Here is a 23,084-nt window from a genome sequence, read left to right as displayed (position 1 = left end):
AAAACTCACGCCTGTCCTCTTCAACTTTAATATATCCTCAACACTAAACCACTAAAAAAAACATGAAACACACAAAAAAATTGTATAATAAAAATAAGTAAATTAATAAAATTAATTAAATTTACAGATCCTAGTGCAGTTTCAATAAATATACTACATACGACTGATTAAATAAAATTTGGCGAGTCTTGATTTTAATGGATAAGCAGCATTTGGTCTTATAGCAGGCCATTAATTATCATCAGTCGGCTTAAATCCTTTGGGCTGCTCTTTCACTGAATCCATCAGGATTAGAAAATGTTCACTTTACTTTTCAAAGACAAACTTTAACATACGTGCACAGGAGTTATACAAGCATGGACAGGCATCTTTCACTTACCTTGAGTTACAGCTGTACTGTTGTACATTCTATAGATACTAATATGGGGTTATATGAATCTGAAAACATTACAATTTGTACACATGTTGAAACATTTCGGTTCATATTTTTAGACAAAAAAGAAACACCACCACACATCATCAACCCAAGCAATCTTTGGTACTGATGTTGACGACTCAGGTGCCATTCTTCATACATCGCCCATTCCAAATGTTTTGTATACATATATACAGTAAGCAGCACAAGAATCCTAAATTAAAATCTACTTCCTCTGAGGCATCTGTTTGGGTTTTGCATTTGTTTCAACATGGCCAATTAATTCTTGATGTAATTGATCTTTTTTTTTCCATGAAATCCATTAATTTTTACCCGGAGGCCACACAAAACAGAAGTACCAAACACAAATGCTATTTTCAACTGCTGTTGCCAATTTAAATTGGAGACAATGCTGTTAATCAAACTGTGGGCAACAGTACACCTAAAAGCATAGAGCAATAGGGTTCAGCTCCACCCAGTTCCATTAAATGTTGGGGGGAAAAGGCAGCTGTTTATATCATGGTGGTATTTCAAAAGCATCTAAATTGCATTTATTTGGTGACATGATAGCTTTGCAATGCTGTTTAGTTGATGAAGCTGAAGACACCCCTTTTTTGTAGACAGGCCTCATAAATCAAATGTTGCCATGCCTGCTTTTTCCCTAACAACAGTACACATAAAAGCATAGAGCAATAGGGTTCAGCTCCACCCAGTTCCATTAAAATGTTCATATTTTAATGCTTTGCTTCTAAACTTGACAATAAGTATATATATATGTAAACTTCTGTTCCTTCCACCGCTGTTTCTATCTTTTTCATGGTCTTCCTTCCAGTCTCTCATGTTCCTCTTTCATAACTGTCTTCAGTGGAAGTTTTCTGCCACTGTGTGAGACACATCTGCATTGCAGTACCAAGGGGAAAGCGATGGCTGGAGTAGAAGAAATGTACATATGAATAGCTTTAGACCAAGGTGTAAAGAGGAAAAAAGAGAGAATAAGGAAGCGTGATCTGTCATTTACAAAAATAATGGATGCATGAGTGAAAGGAAAATATCACTTCAAACATCATTTAGTATCCCAGTTTACTTTTTTCTCTTCTTTTTTTTTCTTTGACACAAAAACATGCCCATTTAAACAGCCAAAATCTAATACAAACACAACCATTTGCATCTCAAAGTGCTGTCATAGGGAAATCACAGACGGGGTCATCCACCCCCACCTCCCTGTGAGCCTCTGTGCCTCCCTATTATTAATGGCATCATCATTTTTCCTCTACTCACTCTATTTCCCTTCTGATAGTGGGGCCTGCTTCATCGTGTTCTGCCATGTTTCTGTAATTGCTCCAGCAGCCTGCCTTATGCTGAGCATATAGTTTTTGTGTGTGTGTATGTGTGTGCGTGTGTGTGTGTCTATCCAGTGGGTGTGTGTCTGTCTTTAAGTGTGTACATATGCATGAGTGTATGTTGCTCTGTCCCCCCACCAGGGCTGGCTGTGAGTTTGTGGGGCAGAACCAAGCCGCGGGCGAGCTCCACACAGAGTGAAATGACAGCCTCCAGGCCACCATTGGTTGATGACCGTGAAAACACTTGCGGTTAACGTAAAGTGAGCGACCGGCTGTCACAGCGAGACACTGCGCTTATGTGCAGCCCTGACAACAGCACAACAAGCTTCTCTACAACTAGACTCTGCAGTGCTGTAACAAACAACAAAGAGACAGCCCTACAATTTGTAACAGCAACCGACTTCGACACCTGAAGTACATAGAAAGTGGGAGAATCACTACCATTTGTCACAGTCTTTGTTTATCTTTACTTAAATTCTGTTGGTCAGGAGAAAAAGCTGAGGGTGGTTGTTCAAACGAAGACAGGGAGGATAGAGTGCAGGGGAGAATTCCTGGACTGTCACAGATGCCAGCCAAGGTCACATAAAGTGAGGAGTAAGTGCTTGGAGAGCTACAGGGGCAGAGGCCAGCTCTGTGGAGGAGGTGTGAAGGAGTGAGTGACCAAGCATGAACATCGCCTCTACCCATCATTAAATGAAGCCACTTAAAGGAAAAATGCTCTGCTCAAAAAGGTCAATACACAACACTTTTGCAAAGCTCTGATGGTTTTATTTAGGCATCCAGAGAAGAGGGGTTTTTTTTTCTTCGATGGAGACGAAAATGTTTTTAATATGTGTCTGAAGACACTACTCAGAACCCTGCCTTTTTACTCAGAAGCTGAGTTGCTTAATCTATCACATTCCCACCAGAAAATGGGTTCCTATAGCTAAACTGAGAAGCAATAAATGATATGCCAACAACGTGTAGTAAGGAGGGATGATTATAGAGCTGCTTTTATCATCAATTTTAACCTCTCTGTGGTTAAATCAGACTTCTTTTACCCCATGCCCTCTTGCATTTCTTTCGTGCCTCGTCTCATTTTCACTGAACATGGACATGTGCGCACACACACAAACACAGTTTATTATGCAGTAACATTACCAGATCCCCTTAGGCAGCTGTGCATCTCTGTATGACTGATGAGGGTAATTTCTCCCAAACAACAGAATGATCACTTTGGTGGTGAGCGCTACAGACCCTCCCTCCTCCCTCTGTCTTCCCTTTCTCCCATCTTTTTTTTTTTTTTAGGTTACAAAAAAGGCAAGAAAGATATTTGCTACCGTGCCTCCTGCATTGTCTGGAATGGTTACAAAGATAAACAGCTCTACCACCTTGTGGGATTTTTTAAAGTCAGTAATCTAATTCCATGGATACAATCAAACTATTGATACTTCAGTGACGATTCATATCCATGTAATAGAAGATACTTTGAAGTTGGATTGGGGGGTGTGGTGGTGGTAGTGGAGGTGGTGGTGAGGGGGTGGGGGTTGGTTGTTCCTTATTTTTTCCTTGATTACCATAGGGATCTAATATAATACACATGCCATTGTGAATTAGCCTCTCCATAAAGCCTGTGTGAGTCGCAGTGAGTTTATACTGCCTGTGTACTACTGTGCACCATGGAATACACTGAGCTGAAAGTAGTTAGGACTTGTCTGGCTCTCTCTCTGCCTCATAGGTTCAGCCTCAGTGGGCTGTCTTCACCTATTTTTTCATCTGTCAGTCACACACGAAAACAAATCCACCTGTCGACCGGTAGACTGGGCTGAACAGGGCTATACTACAGATGTCTGGGCTCGACTTAGTGGAAGCGAGCAGGCCAGCGCCCTCCACTGGTGATAAAAAGCCCATTAAGATGCTTATTTCCTCACCTGTCGGGTCCATCACCTCACCTCGACATATAGTAGAGAGTAATGAAGACAGTTATCATTAATACAGCACTCTGAAGATAAAAGTCATGCTTCTATGCATTTTGCGATCTTTGTGTCCTTGATCGCAAGGATTATCCAGGGTTGCGACAATATAACAATCCATGCGTTAAGAGACAGGCATTCTTACCGCACGACCTGATTGCCTCGGCAATGAAGCCATTAATGGTGCATTATGTAAATAGTAATGGTCACAAACATCTAATAGGATAAAGGCTAAGTACAGTGCAATTTAATGCTGCTGACTTTCAGTAGCTCTTTGAAGGATGTTTTCAATTATAACAGAGCTAATTTAATTCATTGTTTCGAAGCTGAAAATGCATTTTTAAAGGTTGACTGAGTCTCTATTTCAGAACTCAGGTTTAATCAGTCATGTACATTGAACACTGGAACGTCCTCTAAAGAGATTGACAAAGTTGCCGGGGATCTGCATTCTAGGTTTTAAAGGGACACAGTAGCCGTCTCCCTTCTCTTTTTCCTCAGATGGCAGGCTTCAGTTGTGGAGGGGAGGGTGTTCGTCTAAAAGATGAAAAGACCTGTGCCTTTAAGAGGGCTGTCTCCCCTTTCCCTCATGCTCCCCCTCAGCCACACAGACACTCCTCCTGTGAGCATTTGTGAGGCAGCTTCTGTCCCTTATGTCTCTTTGTGGGGAACAGAACACACTTCCCAGAGCATCACTGAAGACAAGACAGAACTCTAGGGACGACACCCCAGTTGCAGACATCTGTGTAACCCTGGCCTCATCTACAGTGGATGTCAAAATGAGAACACGGAGAGGAGACACAGACCTACTCAAGCTGGAGTAAAACATCCAGAGGTCCAAAACAGGACGTGGAACTTAAGAGATGGACATCCCCAGATGTCAATTTTGAGTTGAACGTGACACGACCAGCACATCAAAATTAACAGCGCTGGATTGGATCGCTAAAGAAAAGGTGGAGTCCTAATTTGAGCTTTCAGGTTCTCTTTAGAAAAGTTTTGCTGAAGAATCAACAGAGAACTCTATTTTATTTTTTACTGCTATTCAAGAAGAAAATAACCCACCGTATAAAATACTTACAAATTAAAGAAAGTGTATAACTTAGCTTTATATATTGATTTTTTATTCATCTTCAGAGCACTTTCCAAACAGTCTGTGGTATGAAATTTAGATGCTCTTTAAAGAACATCTTTAAAGGTCCCAGCACTGCTCTTAATTTACCAGCAACACATTTATCTTGTTTCTGCAGCTCTGTCTTGGAGAGCATTAAATAATTTTTTGATAGCGCTCTTGAGGAGGAGGTAATATGAAGTCTTGAAACTTTACAGCTGTTCACTGGAGAGAGAAAGAGAAGTGCCACGTGCATAAGAAAATTATGTTAAGCTGTGGGAAAAGTGTGTGCCTGGACTAACATTACGGTGGATCACTGAGGACTGCACAAATGTTTACGGCGTGTGGAGTGGTCAGTGGCCAGAACCAGTACCTGAGCAGAGATGGCGTGAAGCCCCACCCAGGACTGGAGTTGAACAGACCAATCCAAATGGAGAATGGGGTAACTTCAAGCATGTGCCCTGTTTATCAAAGCCAAGCCTATAACAATGCTGGACAGCCAGGTGGGGTTAATAATGTTTCTAGGCCAGTGAAACCAGCACCACTCCCAGTCCCTCCTCCTGCACTCAAATTAGGGCAAGAAGGATTCAAAAAAGTGTGCCGAACTGAGGAGGACAGTCCCTGTCCCTTCCCAGGGCTATCTTCTGGGGTGTTGGAGATGCGCGTTAAGGAAGGAAGCAAGATTCGCAATTTAATGGGATTTGCCATGGCACGGATGCAAGGAGAGAAGGGAGTAAGTGGGGTAAATTCAAGTGGTGGTGGGCTCAGACAAGTGGTTTTTACCGGGTCAGGTCGTGCCGTCACAAAGACCATCACCTGTGCCGAGATCATGAAACGAAAAGTGGGCTGTTTGCACCAGCTGACCAAACTCCGGTATAAGGTTGTAAAAGAAGTGTGGGAGAGTACTGAAGGAGGGACATCCGAGATGACAGTGCACAGGACTGTGCCCTCCATCAGCATCCTTCTTTCCAAAGATCCTCTGGATCCCCAGGAACCAGGCTACCAGCCTCCAGAGACTCTCAGTGCATTGTGGGAAGAAAGAGAGGGTACCGAACCTGCGACAGCATCCAAGAGATCCCTTGGACCTTTGCAATACACCAGTTTCCCTGACTGTAAGAGAGTGTGTTTAGGGGAAGGAGCCTCAGTCCTTCCTCCTCACTGACTGGCCCAACTGGTGTCACAGTGGAGAGGATTGAATCAGAGGCGTTCATTTGGCACTGCACTCCACTCAAGCACAATGCTGAGACAATCAGAACATCCACTCAGACAGAACAGTGCTTTCTCAGAAGAACTGACTACCAATTCCATCCTCCAGAGGTCAGTTTGACTGGGACCTAACAGGCTGCCTCTGGACATACAGCATTTACAGGACGTCTTTTGTGGTACGTCCAACATGGTCTCTCACATCCAGAAAACTTTGATGATGTGTGCTACCATGCTAATATATGACATCTAGAAAAAAATATTACATCCTATTTCACACTAACAAAAGCCATGAATTTCATAGGTTCTAGGTTACTGCTTTCAGTAAACTATTAACAACCTGTGGATAAAATCATTTGTTTGCCTTATGCTACAGTCATCTCGGCAACCATTTTCCCCATGCTTTTAAATTTAACCTTTCGGAATATAAAACGTAGATCCGAGTAGACACACACACGTACGCAAACGCACATGTGCACACACACACACACACACACACACACACACACACACACACACACACAACCAAAGCCACTGGTGACATGACAAATGCACAGCATACACATTTTATTTGTCTGAGTATTAAATCTCATGAAAACAAAATTAAATAAATGCTTTTTTTCAGTGGGATTTTTCATTTGTATTTCATCTTTCTTACTCAAACATCATTGAATTTGCAAAGCTGCGATTGAACAGAAAATCACAGTGCGCTGTTCTTTTGATAAGAATAACAGCAGTGAAATTTGTCTGTAGAAAAAGCTGATTTAATGACAAAGCTGTTGATAAGGCGCAGTCCTAAACCAACCCAGCCTGACAGAAATGCCTAGGGCAGAAATACAGGCACAGATTATCATTAAGATAGCAATATAACATCACACAACACAGTGGAGAAAAGGATTAAAACTAGGTTTGACAGAGCTTCACACTACACTGTTCCTGCAAAATATTAAATCAAACCAACTAGCTGCTCTCCTTCCTGTTTCAGCCTATAGGCCTAGCCACCCACTATATCAATTGTAGTCTAGCTCTTCGGGTATATTCTTACATTTCATAAGCAAAATAATATGCTATAAAATATGGTATAAAAGGAGCTAAGCTTTCAAAGTAACGCTATGCACTTGGAGTTGACAGACAGCAAATAAAATGGCTGTATACTTTTTCCATTTTTTAAATGCATTGCCTCCCTGCATTTTCACGCCATTTAGATACCATTTTAGTTGCAAAAGCAGTACCTCTAAGTAATTGCAAAAGCTTAACTGGATGCTGCAGACGCTTTTGGTGCTTGGATCAAAATTCTACCCTCTGCAGACTCCACAGCAGTAGGAAAAAACAACAACTGAGGGCATATGTAATGAATTTTATGGATTAAAAATTTCTTTAAAAGTTGTTCTGAGCAACACAAACAAAATAAACCTTCCGGTGAATTAATCAATCCAAATACTTAAGACCTTTTCCATTTAATCACCCATATGTTCCACGCATAATAACTTAGATAAGTGGAACCTTGTCTTAATGCCGATCTTAATGAAAATCTGCAAATGCAAATGTCGACCCCCTAAAGTAGATTAATCAAAGTGACTCCTAATTGGAGGGGGGCATTGTTAGCAGATTTTAGGAGGAGAAAAAAAGGTATAGTCAGGTCTATGGCATTTGCTTTCGAACTCACTGGACAAAGAAAGAAAAATGCTAGTATTTCATATAGCACTTTAACAGTCTATGACAGACATAGTGATTAACCTCCCTCTCGATCCCATTAAATGAATCAGAGCACAGCAGAGCACCCAAGGTTGAATACAAAATGCTGTGACTGCAATACAGGACATATGTAGCAAACTGTGTGTCCTCAAGACTGCAGGAAGGTTATCATTCCAGGTCATTGTTATCACAGAGTTAACAGCTTTCATCCAAGAGCCTATGGGACAGTCAGTCTACGATCCAGGTTGAACAGATAATGCCACTATAAGTACATTTCAAATCGACCCGCATCTGTTATTAAGCACTAAGAATTCTGGGCCAAGTGTGAAATGCAGTGGGGGTAATTAGGGATAATGGCAAAGCGTACCTGACTGAGAGAACAGATAAAACATCCTGACAAAAGCATCATCCCAGCGCTAAATCCAATGAGGCTGGCATGAAATAGTATGGTGAAGGAGTCAACAAAGTGCATTACAGGAATGTGGACAAGGTTATTCACAAGCTGAGAGTCTGTTTTGCCAGTAATGTTTAGCTGGTGGTTTTCAAGCATGCAGTCAAGGTGAATTTGGAGGAAATACAGGCCTAGGCTTAAATTCTGTTCGTTTAGTTAATGCGCCACACACACACACATCATACACGGATGCACACGCACCGCATACATATATATTACGTATTACGTATATATGTTACGTATATATATTGCATTCTCGTTTTTTCTGAAGGTCAGAATGTTCTTCTGTGAACAATTCATTAAATACTCACTACATACTTCAATCATAAATGACAAAGGAAAGCATTACTTTAAGGCTGATTACAGTTTTCTGTTATGGTGGACACAACAGTAACCTCCTTCTTGCCAAAGCCAATGACTACATGCACTGAATGTGAATAAATTCATTTTGAAGTTAACATAATGAAAGTGTTGGCACTCCATTTTTTTCCCCTTCTCTGCCGCTGCAGCAGATGAGAGTGAGGTCTCTGGGATGGCGTGGGAGTTCGCTATCTCCCAGCCTCCAGATGGCTCCGTCTTCTCTTATCTAGAAGAATGGGTGCTGCCTCAATTTTTCAACTCGCCTTATCTGGGAATCCTTTAAATTGAATATTTACTGGGCCTATGTTTTCTGCTTGTGTTAGCCCTCTGAAGTCGACATTCCTCTTGCTTGTTGAGACAGGCCAAAAGGTTTTTCTCACTCATACACTCTCTTTGTCTGCCTTGTCAAGTAATGGGCCAGTGATTGATTATGTGATTGCTAGGAAAGAATGGAAGGTTAAGCAGTTAAGCAGAGAGCGCTGGAGACATATTAATGAATGGCCAAAGAGGGAATATGTTGAACAATAGAGAAACATACATTACCCAAAAATGACATCAGGCACCTCAACTATATGTCAGGGCTAAAGCAGATTAAATTAATCATTTTCCAGACAGTCTATTGTTTTCTGCACAGTGTACACTAGAGGTTAAGAGAACACTTAAGCAGTCATTGAAAACATCTTATTGCCAATTGACTGGCTGTGGTCTATCTGCATAAACAAGCTGTGCCACAGCTACTCCCTGGTAAGTGTCTGGAAATGTCTTTTCAAAACCATTTTGTGAAATGCCTCCATGTTGGATTAATCAGTGCAGCTGAGGATGTAATTGCTGTGCTGAAGTCAAAGCTGTAAGAGCAGATAATGAACACTGACTACAGGACTGCCAGAATCCAGGGCAAAAGAAATGAGAAGTTTGAAGACCAAGACGTCTTCAACATTTTTTCAAAAGCTGCGACTGAAGACGAAGGCTTGGTGTATTTAAATGTATTTAAACTGATTTTTTTTTTTTTAAATACCCGACAACTAAAACAATCACTCAGAGTTTGCTTTTAGACTTTGTTAGAGGAAAATTTGACAAAGTCAAAGATTTTAAGTTTGAAAATCTGGGAAAATTGAGGATTTTCTGGAGCTCTTTTTGCTGTATTCCATAACTAACATGCAGCTGTAAGTGATATACATTACACTGGTATTCAAATAATTTTCCTATATGAGAGATAGGTTTAGAAATATGAAAAAAAAAATCAACTAATGGCTGCTGCCCTCTAGTGGAGAAGTAAGTTTCAAGTCAACCGCAGAAAAACAACTTGCTCAAGAGCACTATTATTGATGTATCTGACAGACATAACTGGCCCAGTGCACTAGATGATTTCCACAACAAAGCTAAATGGCCACAGAATACAACACCATTATCTGACGAGCTTATTATCTATAATACAGTTTTAAGAATATAACAAAGCATTTACAACAAGCAAATGGGAGCTCTGGGCTATGCTATTTTTTGGATCATTTAATGGCAATCTCAAGGCTGGTATGTTAAAGTCTTGCCTTTTCTCAGAGACAACAACATTTCACCCTTTTATCCTCATTTCTTCCTCTATGCAATAATGAGAGGACTCAATTAGATTAAAGAATTTGAATAAATGAGGTTTCATGGTAACACATTATGCCCCGTATCTTTTCTGAAAGGCCTTGATGAGGAACAAAGAGGCTAGGCTCAGGGACCGATATCTGTGAATTACAGGGGGAAAAAACAAACAACATTAGCTTTGTACTTTTCCAGTAATGCTCAGAAGAAGATAGAAGAAGGAAATAAACCCTAATGGTAAGCTGGAAACAGTAAGACCCTTTAAATTTTTCCAGGCTTCACCTTTTGATCTCAACTGTGCACATGTGCAATCTGTTGAAGATGCAGGACTGCAGTTAATATTGCGAATGAACTGCTCAAAAATACTGCCTATGTGTAGAGATGAAAACATACAATTCATAATTCTTAGCACTGTCTGGCTGCATTTAACTGTGAAACTAAATCATGATTTCCTGTGTGAGAAAAGAAGAAGTTTTCTTAAAAGACCAAAAAGGAAAAAGAAAAGACCAGGATAATGCGGGCACAAAATAAAGTGAAAATGTAGTATAATTAGACTGCTACGGTGTCTTTTTCAACATCTTTTTTTTTTTTAATTCACAGAGGAATAATGGAATTCAGCACAAATCCTTAGATGGCTTTTTTCCTCTGTGTTGGGCTGAAAATATTTTGGTTGTTGGAATCTCTGTTTGACACCAATTTAACTTGCACTGCCATTGATTTCTAATATCACAACATGACATGATATTACAGTGACTGCACAGCTTACTGAGTACATACTACGTTGCATTTCACACAATTTTAGTTAGTATTCTTTGTTTTGTATGTTTCTGTTTTATTTCGTTTATTTTTTCTTTGGAATTGATGGAAACTGCTCTTATCACCCCTCAACTCATCATGGCAGATGGCTGTTATTCCAAGAGAATGGTTCAGGGAGGGGCAGCCTAAGGATTCTTCTTTCCTACCTTTGTAAAGTCTTTCTCATAGGAAATAATTTGATTATTGACGTTAATGAATTTTCTCCACATTACAGTAGGGCCTTTACCTTACTGTATAAAACACTATGAAGCAACTGTTGTTGTAATTTGGATCTATATAAATAAACATAAATTGAATTAAAGTGAACCACAACCCAGAAAAACATTTAACATGTCTGCTATAAAACTCAAGTCTAACCAGTCAAATGAATAATGCAGGAATAAAACAAATGCCTCAATAATGATTTTCAATACATTGCTACATAAATTAAAAGAGTGATCACCTTGTTACATGACTTTCAGAAGCTTTTTTTTTAAAAGATTGCATTTGACACACAGAATTGCCTTTCAGAAATGTGAGAAATCAATAGCAAAAGAGGGTTCACAACATATATTTGTGGTGATCAGAGATATATAAATATAAAAATGACACATAACTGTCATTTTGTCACTATACATTTTTTCCCTCAAGATCAAAATGTTTTTCCGTGACTCCATCTCCACAGAAGATGAGTATAATTATTCAGAAAATCTATTTTCTGACATGACTAACCTAAATGTAGCCCAACCCTTGCACTCATGCTTTCAATGTCATAAAATAAAACACATGCAGGAATCCGCATGCTAATTAAAAGGATTTGGCTTAAGCTCCGTCATCAAACTGTGAACACACACTATAAGGTTTTAACAGGATTTCATCAGTTATTTTGCCAATCACATTCCACAGCAAGGTTGACAATATGACTAAATGATTTGGTTATTTGAATTCAAACAGTGTCAGCTGGGGGTCCACTCTGCGCAGTGGGAGGATTGGTAGAGTAATATCAACACGGTTGTGATTACTCCATTGCAACAGTGGGGTGCTCCAATCAGAGCCGAATCACTCTACTCATTACAGACTACAAGGCCAAATATCAGTGGGTGGACCACAAAATCAGGCTTTGCATGTTCCCACTGAAATTAATTGAAATTCATTTGTGGTGCCCTGATGCTCCCCATCAACACCAGACTAATTCACATTTGCACAATTCAACTCAGGTTCATTAAGTGCAAGCACATTCCAAGTAAAAAAGCATTACAAAGCAGGGCTTGTAATCTGAACTTCACCTTTTATGGTGAGGTTCAGATTGTATGGTAACTGTACATTATGCAGTGTTTTTTAGCATAAATAGATAAACTTACAAAATATAATAATAATAATTATTATTATTATTAATTTTTATTATTATTTTTAAATCATAATTTGTATATAAATTGGTAAACAGCCCATAGTTTTAAAAAGTGATGTCTTGCACACATGCCTAAAGCATCAAGACAAAGACTCCTAAGCACAAATTGAGCTTTCATGTTTACAGATGAAAACATACCATGTAGACAGACCTGGGCACAAATGTTTGATGGTCCCCAGCCAGCTGGTTTTGATGATCAGGCTGTTTTTACTTTTTCTTTCTTCAGTAATCAGACATTTAATACAGAAAAGTGTAAGTACATGTATGTAGAACAGTTTCAAAAGGAGACATTGTACCTTACAGAAAATGAAATGTAGCCAAAACAGCTTCATTATAATTTTCACTAAATGTAGAAAAAGCAGCCAGTGTTTTTTCATGTTTCAGTGATATTATAATGGAAGTTTTCACACACGCACACACACACACACACACACGCACACACACACACACGCACACACACACACACACACACACACACTGTGTTATCGCCTTCCTTTTCCTTATTCTGGTGCCTGTTAACAATAATGAAGCAGAGCTCAGAGAGCTTTTCAATTAGATATATGTTTGGATATGTTAAATTAGAGAAGGAATAAAAAAATAACAATAATAATAGTAATAATAATAATGAAAGCAAAACAGAAATTTCCCCTGGATATCTTCTTATTCAAATCTGAAGAAGAGTAGGCCATCCACTGAATTTAGGTCGTAAGTTCACTGCAACTGCACAAATTTGAGCAACTTTAGTGTTTTCATTTATGGTTGAACTAATTCAGAAATTACAATTTTAATAAAACAACTGCATAGAAACAGATTAAATGTCAAGCATTATCTATTTATCTGTGTGTGACACATACTTGCGCCACATAACTCACAATCTACATAGCTCTGTATCAGTAGCACACAAAGTATGCACACCACTGGTACAAAACAGGAAGAGGTGTCATATCTCCAGAGTAAACCAAGTTAACGCAAAAAAAGTAAACTGAAAATGTATCACAATTTCTCCACTAGACTACTCTAAAATGAGTTTTCCTCTCAAAAGTAAAGAGCCAAATTTCTACAATCGGTTCAGGCCCTGAATATCATCCCAGGACCCTCATTATTGTATAAATAGTAAACATATGATTACTGTTTTATATAAATGGGTTCTTACTTTGAGTTTTTGTGGTGGTGCTTTAATGCAAAACTGCAAATTTGTGTTGCAAATAGTCACTGTCTCTCTGTGAGCGTGAAAAATCATCCAGCTTCCTGAAAGCACAATTTGGTATCAGTTGTCGTAACACTGCAAAGCCTGAAACTTCTTACAAATTTACAAATCACAAGCCACAGTAGAAAATGTGAGCATCTGTAGTCCCAAATAATAAAATGAATTATTTTATTATTTTTATTTAAAACACCAAGACTCATTTCAGTCTTGGTGTTTTAAGTTTTAGTTTTCAGTCTTGATGATGCCTCACTCACCACAGGTAATGTGATTAAAGATGCTGTCATTTTCCTTCTACAATTGTGAGGATGTCTGTTATGAAATAGGCCTGTTACTAATATCCTCTTGTCACCAAATGAAGTACTTTTAGTTTTATTTACCACCAACCCCCCCCCCCCCCCACCCCCTTTTTTTAACAAATCTTTTAAATTCACTTACTAAAATATTTTGTCAGCTGATCAGAAACGATGTAACTTTTAACCACTACTGCCGTAACTTAGCTAAACTCGATGGTGACCATGGGGTCAGGTTTTTGTTCTTTTCCCCTCTCCTAGCAACAGGCTTGTCTCAACAACAGATCTTCTTCTGGCTGCTTCCATTAGGGTTTAGCACATTTGTCTCCATCTCATCCCATCTCTAGCATCCTCCTCTGTCTGCATGTCCTCTTTCACTATATCCACGAATCTTCTCTGCGATCTTCCTCATTTCCTCTTGCCTGACATCTACATATTCCAGTCCAGTATATCTGCTATCCCTCCTCTGCACGTGTTCAAACCATCTTAAACAGCCTGAGTTGTCCATCTGATAAACTAATTTCTAATTCTGTCCGTCCTGGTCACCCCCGGCAAAAACCTAAACTTCAACTTTTCCAAACCTCCAACTCTTTTCTTCAGTTCCACCATCTCCAATCCATACATAACAGCAGGCCTCACTATGTGCTATTCCTTTCACCCCTGATACTCACCTGCTCCAACCTGTGTGCACTCTCTTCTTCATCACTCATGTGTACTGTCCATCGCTTTGGCTATTTAAACTTGTCCACATTCACTATCTCTACACTTTGCATCTTCACTGTTACACCTGTTCCCCTTTCATTTGCACACGTGGTATGTTGCTTTACTTGTACTGACTGTTTTCTTCTTTTCTAAAGAGTATACCTCCACCTCTCCAGGTTCTCTTTCATCTGCTACCTAATGTCACTACAGATCACAATGTTGTGATCAAACATCATAGTCCACAGAGACTCCTGCCTGACAGCATCATCATCAGTCATCCTACTTATCATCATTGCAAAGAACAACGGATTCAGAGCCGATCCCCGTTGTAATCCATCAGTCTCCTATCGCACACCTCACCACTGTCTCGCTGTCCTCATGCATGTCTTGCACCACCCTCACCCTTGGCACTCTATGATCTGTTTCGTCACATCCTCAAAATACACACTGCAGCTCCTTCTGACCATCTCAATACTTCTCCATCAACACCCTCAAAGCAATCATCGCAACTGGCAGTCTCTCGGCATGAAACTAAACTGTTCGCTAATTGTCACCTCTCTTCTTAATGCAGCTTAATTCAACTTTATCCCTCTGTGGTTACTACAGCTCTGCACATACACGGTACACTTCTTTTGCCTTCCTTAAGTTTCTTACTGACCTGGATAGTGTTAAACAATCTGGTCAAAAAGTCGACTACCCTCTCCAACCAACGTAAATTCTTTGCCAAATCAAACACATGGGTCATTAACAATGTGATTTACTATGTGGCCAGCAGATGGCAACTTCAAATGTTCAGGTTTTATCATGCTTTCAATTCGCAGTCGTCAATTTGTATTTCCAAATAAGGCGACGCAGTTTAGCAAATAAATGTATACTTAAAACGCCACATACTAGTTATGGAACCTACAGATACAACAGTATAGAATACGTAAAAAATGTGAAATACAGTTTTTGTAGTTTTTCCCTCACATCTTCATTTATTTGTTTGTTTTGCTTACCCGTTGATAGCAGGCTTTACCACTACCAAATTTGGAAGCTGCTATAAGTCAAAAGAGAAGCGACAGAACGAAGAAAAGCATGATTAAGGTCCTTGTAGAACCCGGTCCTGCAAAATGCAGTTCTTCTACAACATCAAGCGATAAATAATTTATATGAATTAGCAATTTTCCGATAGCACATGAATGCACCACACAGGCAGCTCTCCAGTTTTGTAAAGGTTTGCTCTACGTTTGTGTGGGGCGGAGAGCTGGAAAGTTGGTACAGTGTGTGCACAGTTGCTAAACAAAGTGGCCATACGGCTCATTTTTCAGCGACCTGGCTGGTAAGTATATTGTTTAAATTTTGCTGTTCCGCGCTGTCTATAGTTACAAATGGTTCATTATGAGCATGCACTAATTATCCCGAGCAATTACCTTTTTCATTATTCCACTTTCAAGCACGCTTAAATGGTACGTTGTTTTTATATGCTATTTTAATGTGGACTTAAGTTTCAATTTAAAAAAAAAACAGACGATCCCAAAATACTTATTATATTTATCGGAGTTGCAGTTTAATGTATTCCAGAACTCATACATTCGATAAAAAGCAAGAAGTTTATTGCGACGATATTTAAAAGTGCCGCTATAATATTTCTGTAACAATCCAAGCTGCGCTGTGATCCTTTCAAAATAAATTACAGATCCAAAATATTCTTTGTGTGCACGTGTTGATCATTCACATGTTATTCTTCTTTGCCTTATCAGATAACTGTAACGCGTTGATGCGTGTTCTGTGTTCAGATATGCCTTCGTGGAAAAGTGAAAAACATGCTTCACACAGCTTCTGGATGCAGTTTATCGAAGCTCTGGTGGTTTTCTCTCTGTGTGCCAAAATATGTGGATGCTCTGACGTAGATGAATTGATGTCCACATATCCACTGATTGATGGGTAAAGTGTGCTTCATACATACAAGATACATAAATTATCATAAATTAAAATGTCCCTCAATTTTGTATCACCCACTATCCCATCTCTCTGTCAGTCACAATGACCTCGCTCTCCAGTTGAGGATTCGTCACAACAACTACCTAAGCCAAGTTGACCTCCGTAACCTCTCCAAAGTATCCACAGACATATCCCGTTTCAAAGCAGGGCATGTGCAGACACAGGTATTGCAATTTCACAAGTGTTCACAGCGCAATCTGGAAAAAAATCCATCTACATCTGAGATTTATTGGTTAGTAAAATGTGTCTAATGTTCTGTGATATGTTGTATCAGATGTTTGCTGTCTACGTACTGTGTGGTGCTCAGCAGAAGGATGCTGTGAGGCTTACTCTGGAACAAATAGATGTGGTGAGACGTATGTGCACTGAGTACCAGGAGTTTGAACTGGTCACATCTGTCCAGGGTATTGTATACTTTCTTAATAATAATAATTAACTATATTTCTATGGCACATTTCTAAACCAAAGTTATAAGGTGTTTCGCAGTATTTACACAAAACATTGGTTTAAAAACTATTCAAAATGCATGAAAACCCCTTGGTTTTAAGCTTGGACTGTGGAACATGTAGAAGTAATCGATTCTCTGATCTATTAGACGTTAGGACTTCTAAAATAGAAAGTGCAGCTTCACTGTGAAGTGATTTAAAAGTAATCAGTGGAAATCTTAAATTGAACTCTGTAGTGAAGCTAGTGTAAATCTGCAAGGACTGGAATGGCATGTTCATCTCACCAAGTGTTGGTGAGTAGTACTGCTGCTGTGTTTTATAGATGGTTCACTCCTCCAAACTTTTAGGCATGTAAACAGTGAGTTGCAGTAATCTAATCAGGGGGAAATGAGGGTGCAGATATAAGGTATGCCGTTATATTATTCATAAGTACTGGTCTGAGTTATGCAACAAATATTTCACAACACAAGACTAGTCTGGACTTTTGATATGCTGTTTGAAATTAAGTTGTTGATCAGAAATACTCCCCTAAACCTCCAGCAGATGATTTTAGGTCAGTGAGTCATTGTTCAAGGTCAGCAGGGCGACTATAAGAATAATCATCAGGACCAATAAGAAGAACAAGAACTTTAATTTTATCCCATCCTTAATGCCAGTAAAATAGGAATGAATGAAGTCTAGATTTTTGTGTTCTCCAGGATTAAATGACTCATTCTAACTGGCAGCCATTGACATAACAATGGTCAGATGCTTGTGTATAATTACAAATTACATAGCCAAGTGGTAACAAATGTAAACTAAACAAAATAGGCCCTTGGACTGAGTCGTGGGAGAAACTCGATGAGCTAAAATTAACCACAGTGATTCTAAATACTCTGTTTGATTGGATTAGAACTATTTGGGTGCAGTTCCACCTAACCCAAGCTCATTTCTGAGTCTGTTGAAGAGAAGGATGAGGTAATATGAACTGTAAAATTTCCAGGGTCCACACTCATTAAAATGTCATAAAGTGATTTCTGTAATGTGATGTTTTTCTAAAGCCAGATTGGAATAAATCAGATAAGAATTTCCTACTAACTACTTTCTCAAGAAATTTTGAAACTAGAGGTCATTTCCTTAATGTTTTTAGGTTACTAGATTACTGTTTTGAAATGTATCTTGTTTGTTTGTTTGTTTGTTTTTCTAAAATATGATGGTTACGTTAGCTTGCATTTCTGTAACCAGATGAAAAGTAGAACTGATAACTGAAGGTAATGATGTCCAATTATGTGTTTATGTGCTTTGTATGTGGGCCTGTCATTGCAGAGCTAAAAGATTCTAAGGACAAGGGTAAGATAGCCTGTTTAATAAGTATCGAAGGAGGCCACTCTATTGACAGCAGCCTTCCTGCCCTGCGGATGTTTTACCAGCTTGGAGTCCGCTCCATGGGTCTCACGCATTCTTGTAATACACCCTGGTAATAGGAAAAGACTTTATACAGCATATATTTTACAGTATATCTAGTACTTTGTATTTAAAAAGTCATATCTCGATCTTTTCTTAAATGATCATTTAAGCAATAAATTGGGTTTTGAATAGAATTTCTATTTTATCAAATACGTAGCATTGGCTCTGTAATGGTCTATTGCTACATAGCAACTTTAAAGCAGGAACTACTGAGCTACATTTAATCTAAGAAGTATTTGTTTATAGAATAGGAAAGATAGAAAGGTGAAACATATTTACATTTTCACCTCGACATCCTTTTCTTTTATGCAAATTAACCTATATATGTCCTCTCTCAGATATCTCACATTGACTATAGCTGTGGGTATCTGAAGCAGTTCCCTTCAGATACCCAAAGTAATTTTAAGTAATTACAAACAGGAGAAGAATAATTTGCAGCACTTGTGACATTAAAATACATATATTGTTTCTATGCAGGGCTGAATCATCCTCAACTTTTTACCCTGTATATAAGAGGGAGAATAACAGCCTGACATCCTTTGGGAAGGTAATTCTGAGTTTCAGTAACATTAGCCACAGCTGTATTTCATTATCTCACATTCCACAGAGTAGTATGTCAGCGTGCATGCCAGTTTTGCCTGACCCTTTTTCAGAAAGCATAAAACATATCAGTCCTTCCATACTGTATTGAAGAAATAAGAGAAATTCAGTTGTTGACATAAAACTGTATTAACTAAGTAACTATTATAACTATTATAAAACTACTATGCATTATTGTTGTTGTTATGTTTGCATTAATAGAGATTGTATAGTTATTGCAACTTGAGAACCTTCTGAATAAAATGAACCTCATTACTATTAGAATTTGGGAATACTGTGCATACTAAATCTTCTCCTGATAGGAAGCTGTGGAAAGAGAATCTCTGTTAACCCAAACTGGACTTTTCTCATTTAATAACTCCTTGTGTATTACTGGAATATGGTAATATATTATAGGCAGCTTATTTAAACATAGAAAACATCTTTATTACTCCTTTCCCATTCAGATCTCCGTCTCAACAGCAAAGTGCAGGGACACTCTTGATGGTTATCTGCATGAGTGTTTTCTAATAGTTTACATGTAACAACATCCTCTCCTCTGAATAAATGACTTCCTTCCTGATGCCACCAAAATGTTCTTAATTGTGTTTTTGAGGTCGTAGTCGAGGAGATGAACAGACTCGGAATGATAGTGGACCTCTCCCACACCTCGTGGAACACATCCTTTGCTGTTCTGAGTCACTCTAAGGCTCCGGTTATTTTTAGCCATTCCTCTTCCTACTCCATATGTAACCACAGCCGCAATGTTCCTGACAATCTGCTACTTGAACTGGTGAGAAATACAACCTTAAAAGTAATTGCTTGCCTTCTTAACCGCTTGATTAAACAACTGTCTGATCAGTCACATCGATGACTGGCTCATTTTAATTGTGTCTCTTTATGTGTATATCTAAAGAAGAAAAACTGTCAGACAATTTTTGTAATGGTTAGGCTTTTTGTGTATCAACAGCATAAAACATTTATGAACAGATTTCCACCATTAGAAATTATTCAGTTTTCACCCACTAAGAGTTATTGATTTCAATCCTAAGGCTTTATTTGCACAATCAACTTAATGCATTTCTTCTGTCTTTATGTCGTTCTGTGTTCTCCATGATTTCCTCAGCCATCTTTAGCTCTTGCCATTTCCCCTTTACTTGCATACACAGACAGGCACCAGAACGTGATCTCACAGGATGAAATAAAAGTACTATAGTGAGGACCTATTAATGAGAATATCAGATTGTTTACCCTAACAATGATAGTCATTTTCCTCCCTCTACTTTAAAAAAAAAATGCTTATAGTGGTTAATGACAGGCTGATGATCAAGAATTCAAGCTGTGTGTAAGCCTACTGTCAACAGTGTCGGGGTAATTTCAGGCTCTTTATTTTTAAACTGAGAATATTCTTTTCTTCTATTTATTAATCAAGTTGAAAAATAAATAGTATCAATACTTAAATTTTATCATAGCCACGAATTTGATATTTCCACGTGTTTTTTTTTTTCTGTGTGATTACTCATACACATAAGCTCAGTAAATCATCATTTGAACAGGAAGAACTAGATAAAACAGTTCTAAAACCCTCTTGACTTCTAGTCTTATTGTTTTTCTTTTTGGGATCTGAGTGGCATCTCGATATGCCAGACATAATAATTTACACTATATGCAAATGAAATGATTAAACAATAACTTTTCTGTAGAGTGTACACATGCATAGATTATTTTAGTCTGTTTGGTGGCATTTAACCCTTTTCTCCACGCCTGGTAATGGCCCTGTGTGTTTTTCAGAAAAAGAACCAAGGGTTGATCATGGTGAATCTCCACAACACATTTGTTTCCTGCATAGATGAGGCTAACATCTCTCATGTGGCTGGTGAGCTGTCCATCTGGAATGGATGTGTTTGTATTTCTTATATCTCAGTTTATACATTATTCCACTATTTTTACAGACCATTTTGATTACATTAAGAAATTGATTGGAGCTGAATCAATAGGAATTGGAGGGGATTATGAAGGTGCTACAAGGTAAGAAATCAATTTGCAATAACCAGATAACACAAATTATTAGCTAAAGAGGTAACTGTTTGTTTGTAATTGTTGTGGTAAATGTTGCAAACAGAAAATCCATGCAAGTTACCTTAAATCTTCTTTATATTCTATAGTCATGATGAATGAAAAGCTTTTGAGACAAAACAAAGCTAATACTAATAGGCAACACGCTTGTCTGAGGAACTCTCCAGACAGATTATTTCAAAGGCCGTTGTTGAGCCAAATCAATTGTGTGGTTTTTGTTTGCTTGTCATATCAGCAATTTAGCTGTCCAGTTGTCAACAGACTGAAGTGGGTTAAAAATCAATAACTTTATACCTCTAATAGGCATAAATGGAGGCTGCTATGCTGCGGTAGATTTTCTGCAAGATGGTGGATATTAGGTTATTGCTATGCATACAGAGGGGTGACAAATTTAAGGAAAATCAGAATCAGAACTTTTAACCCCTACAGTGAGAGGATGCAGTGACTCTGTTGTGCTGCTGGGTGCAAAGTGCGCAAAGTCCTCTTAAACGGAATTGTCTTAAACAATCAGTATCAGGTAGTTTTGTGATGAAACAAAAGAAAAAAGAAAACAAAGCTCATTATTGAATACTGCAATTAATATAAAAATGCCATGAATCACACCCCATGTCTTTAACAGTGACCAAATTTCTTCATTGCCTTTTGGAGCTTTTGTTCCAGCCTGTTACAGCAAACTTTAAATAAAGGAATTTAATAAAGGTTAAAATTCTTCCTGACCCATTGACTTGGAGAGTCGATGCCAAGGCTCTTCTTGCAGAATTCTTCAGCCCAAAATCTTATTAGAACTGAGAATAAAACAAATCATGTTTCTGTGTTTACTTTTGTAATTCCACGTGTCAAAGGTATGAAACTAAATGTATTTAGCAACACCATAATTTTCAGAATGAGGGATCTGTTTCTACAATGGTTCGCCTAAAAACAATAATTTGAGAGTAATTTTGTTTTCATTTTGGTTAAAAGCTTCCCTCATGGGTTAGAGGATGTCTCAAAATACCCAGCCCTAATCCAGGAACTGCTGAGAAGAAACTGGACTGAGAATGAGCTGGCTGGTGTCCTTCGACGTAACTTCTTGCGTGTGTTTGAACAGGTTGAGAGGGTGAGCGAGAGAATACATTTATATAACGAGAATAGATGGTGAAAGATTCATGAGTTTAAGTATTTTATATGTTGGCATACTCTTATTTCCTTCCTTTATTTTCACCAAGGTCCGTGATCAGTTGAGTTCAAATCTACCAAGTGAGGTCCAGATTCCATTTGAAGAGGCACACAACCCATGCAGGCTAGTCCTTAGACGTCCAGACCCAAGAAGCCTGCCCTCAGATCAGTCCTCTGGAGCAGAAGGTGGATTACCTGGTCTGTTAATCCTTGCCACAGTTCTGGTGCTTTCCAGAATATTTTTGATTGAATGAATATTAACAATCTCAGTTCAGCCGTATCATTCTTTTGAAGTTGTATAGAAAGGAGTACACAGAAAGGAGTGTCACAGTGCTGCACATCAGTGGAGATTAGGAGGAATTTAATGACTTTAATGTCTAACCTCATTTTTGCTATAATTAAAATGCAAACTCCTGTACATACGTTAATCGATTAATTAAAAATTCAGAAGATGTCTGAAAGAGACCTCTTGGTTTTATCTTTTTTTTTTTTTTTAATTCACTATTTATTTTGTTATTTAGTTGGCAGAACATTTTTTTCATGATGTCCATAGAAGATTACAAAATATAATAGAATGATAAACTTGATAAATATAACTTTAGAGATTATACTTTGTATCTAGGATTGACTAGGAAACAGCTTAGAAGCTGAGGTTGTCTACTTAAGTTTATAATGCTTCAAGCACTTTAACAAAGTTGTACAGAATATCAGTTTCAAAGCAAATATTTGTTCTATTTACTCTCATAGCATAAGACAATATTATGGTTTTACGTCATTCATGTAGCCTTGTTGCTCACAACCCAATGGCAATAAATTTGATAAATATCTGCTTTGGTGTGCTCACTTGAGGTGGTGATGTTGATCTTCGTGTAATCATAGGATTTGACTTGGT

General features: G+C 38.4%; 2 protein-coding genes across 3 annotated transcripts; both read left to right on the top strand.

Moving 5' to 3' along the window:
• The first annotated feature begins 4,382 nt into the window (after positions 1 to 4,382).
• Positions 4,383 to 6,642, top strand: LOC146582927 (ribonuclease P protein subunit p25-like). The gene has a single exon (XM_085255463.1). It carries the CDS (start codon positions 5,144 to 5,146, stop codon positions 5,972 to 5,974), a length of 831 nt encoding a protein of 276 aa, XP_085111589.1. The 5' UTR covers positions 4,383 to 5,143; the 3' UTR covers positions 5,975 to 6,642.
• Positions 6,643 to 15,722: 9,080 nt separating this feature from the next.
• Positions 15,723 to 23,019, top strand: dpep2 (dipeptidase 2). 2 transcript variants are annotated; one of them, XM_085255257.1, is made up of 11 exons: positions 15,723 to 15,828; positions 16,250 to 16,433; positions 16,528 to 16,654; positions 16,765 to 16,894; positions 18,242 to 18,392; positions 18,860 to 18,929; positions 19,578 to 19,754; positions 20,753 to 20,837; positions 20,914 to 20,989; positions 21,998 to 22,133; positions 22,243 to 23,019. In XM_085255257.1, the coding sequence occupies exons 2-11, from the start codon at positions 16,267 to 16,269 to the stop codon at positions 22,444 to 22,446; spliced, it is 1,323 nt and encodes a 440-aa protein (XP_085111383.1). In that variant the 5' UTR covers positions 15,723 to 15,828; positions 16,250 to 16,266; the 3' UTR covers positions 22,447 to 23,019. The 2 variants fall into 2 exon arrangements, with proteins under 2 accessions (XP_085111383.1, XP_085111463.1); XM_085255337.1 differs by having other exon boundaries at positions 15,747 to 15,828; positions 16,286 to 16,433.
• The last annotated feature ends 65 nt before the right edge of the window (positions 23,020 to 23,084 follow it).

The sequence above is a fragment of the Mchenga conophoros genome, linkage group LG1 (assembly GCF_057382185.1).
Source record: "Mchenga conophoros isolate Kocher_MC1m ecotype Shallow Benthic linkage group LG1, M_conophoros_male_GT1.1, whole genome shotgun sequence".
Classification (NCBI taxonomy): Eukaryota; Metazoa; Chordata; class Actinopteri; order Cichliformes; family Cichlidae; genus Mchenga; species Mchenga conophoros.
This window is presented reverse-complemented; position numbering and strand designations above follow the sequence as displayed.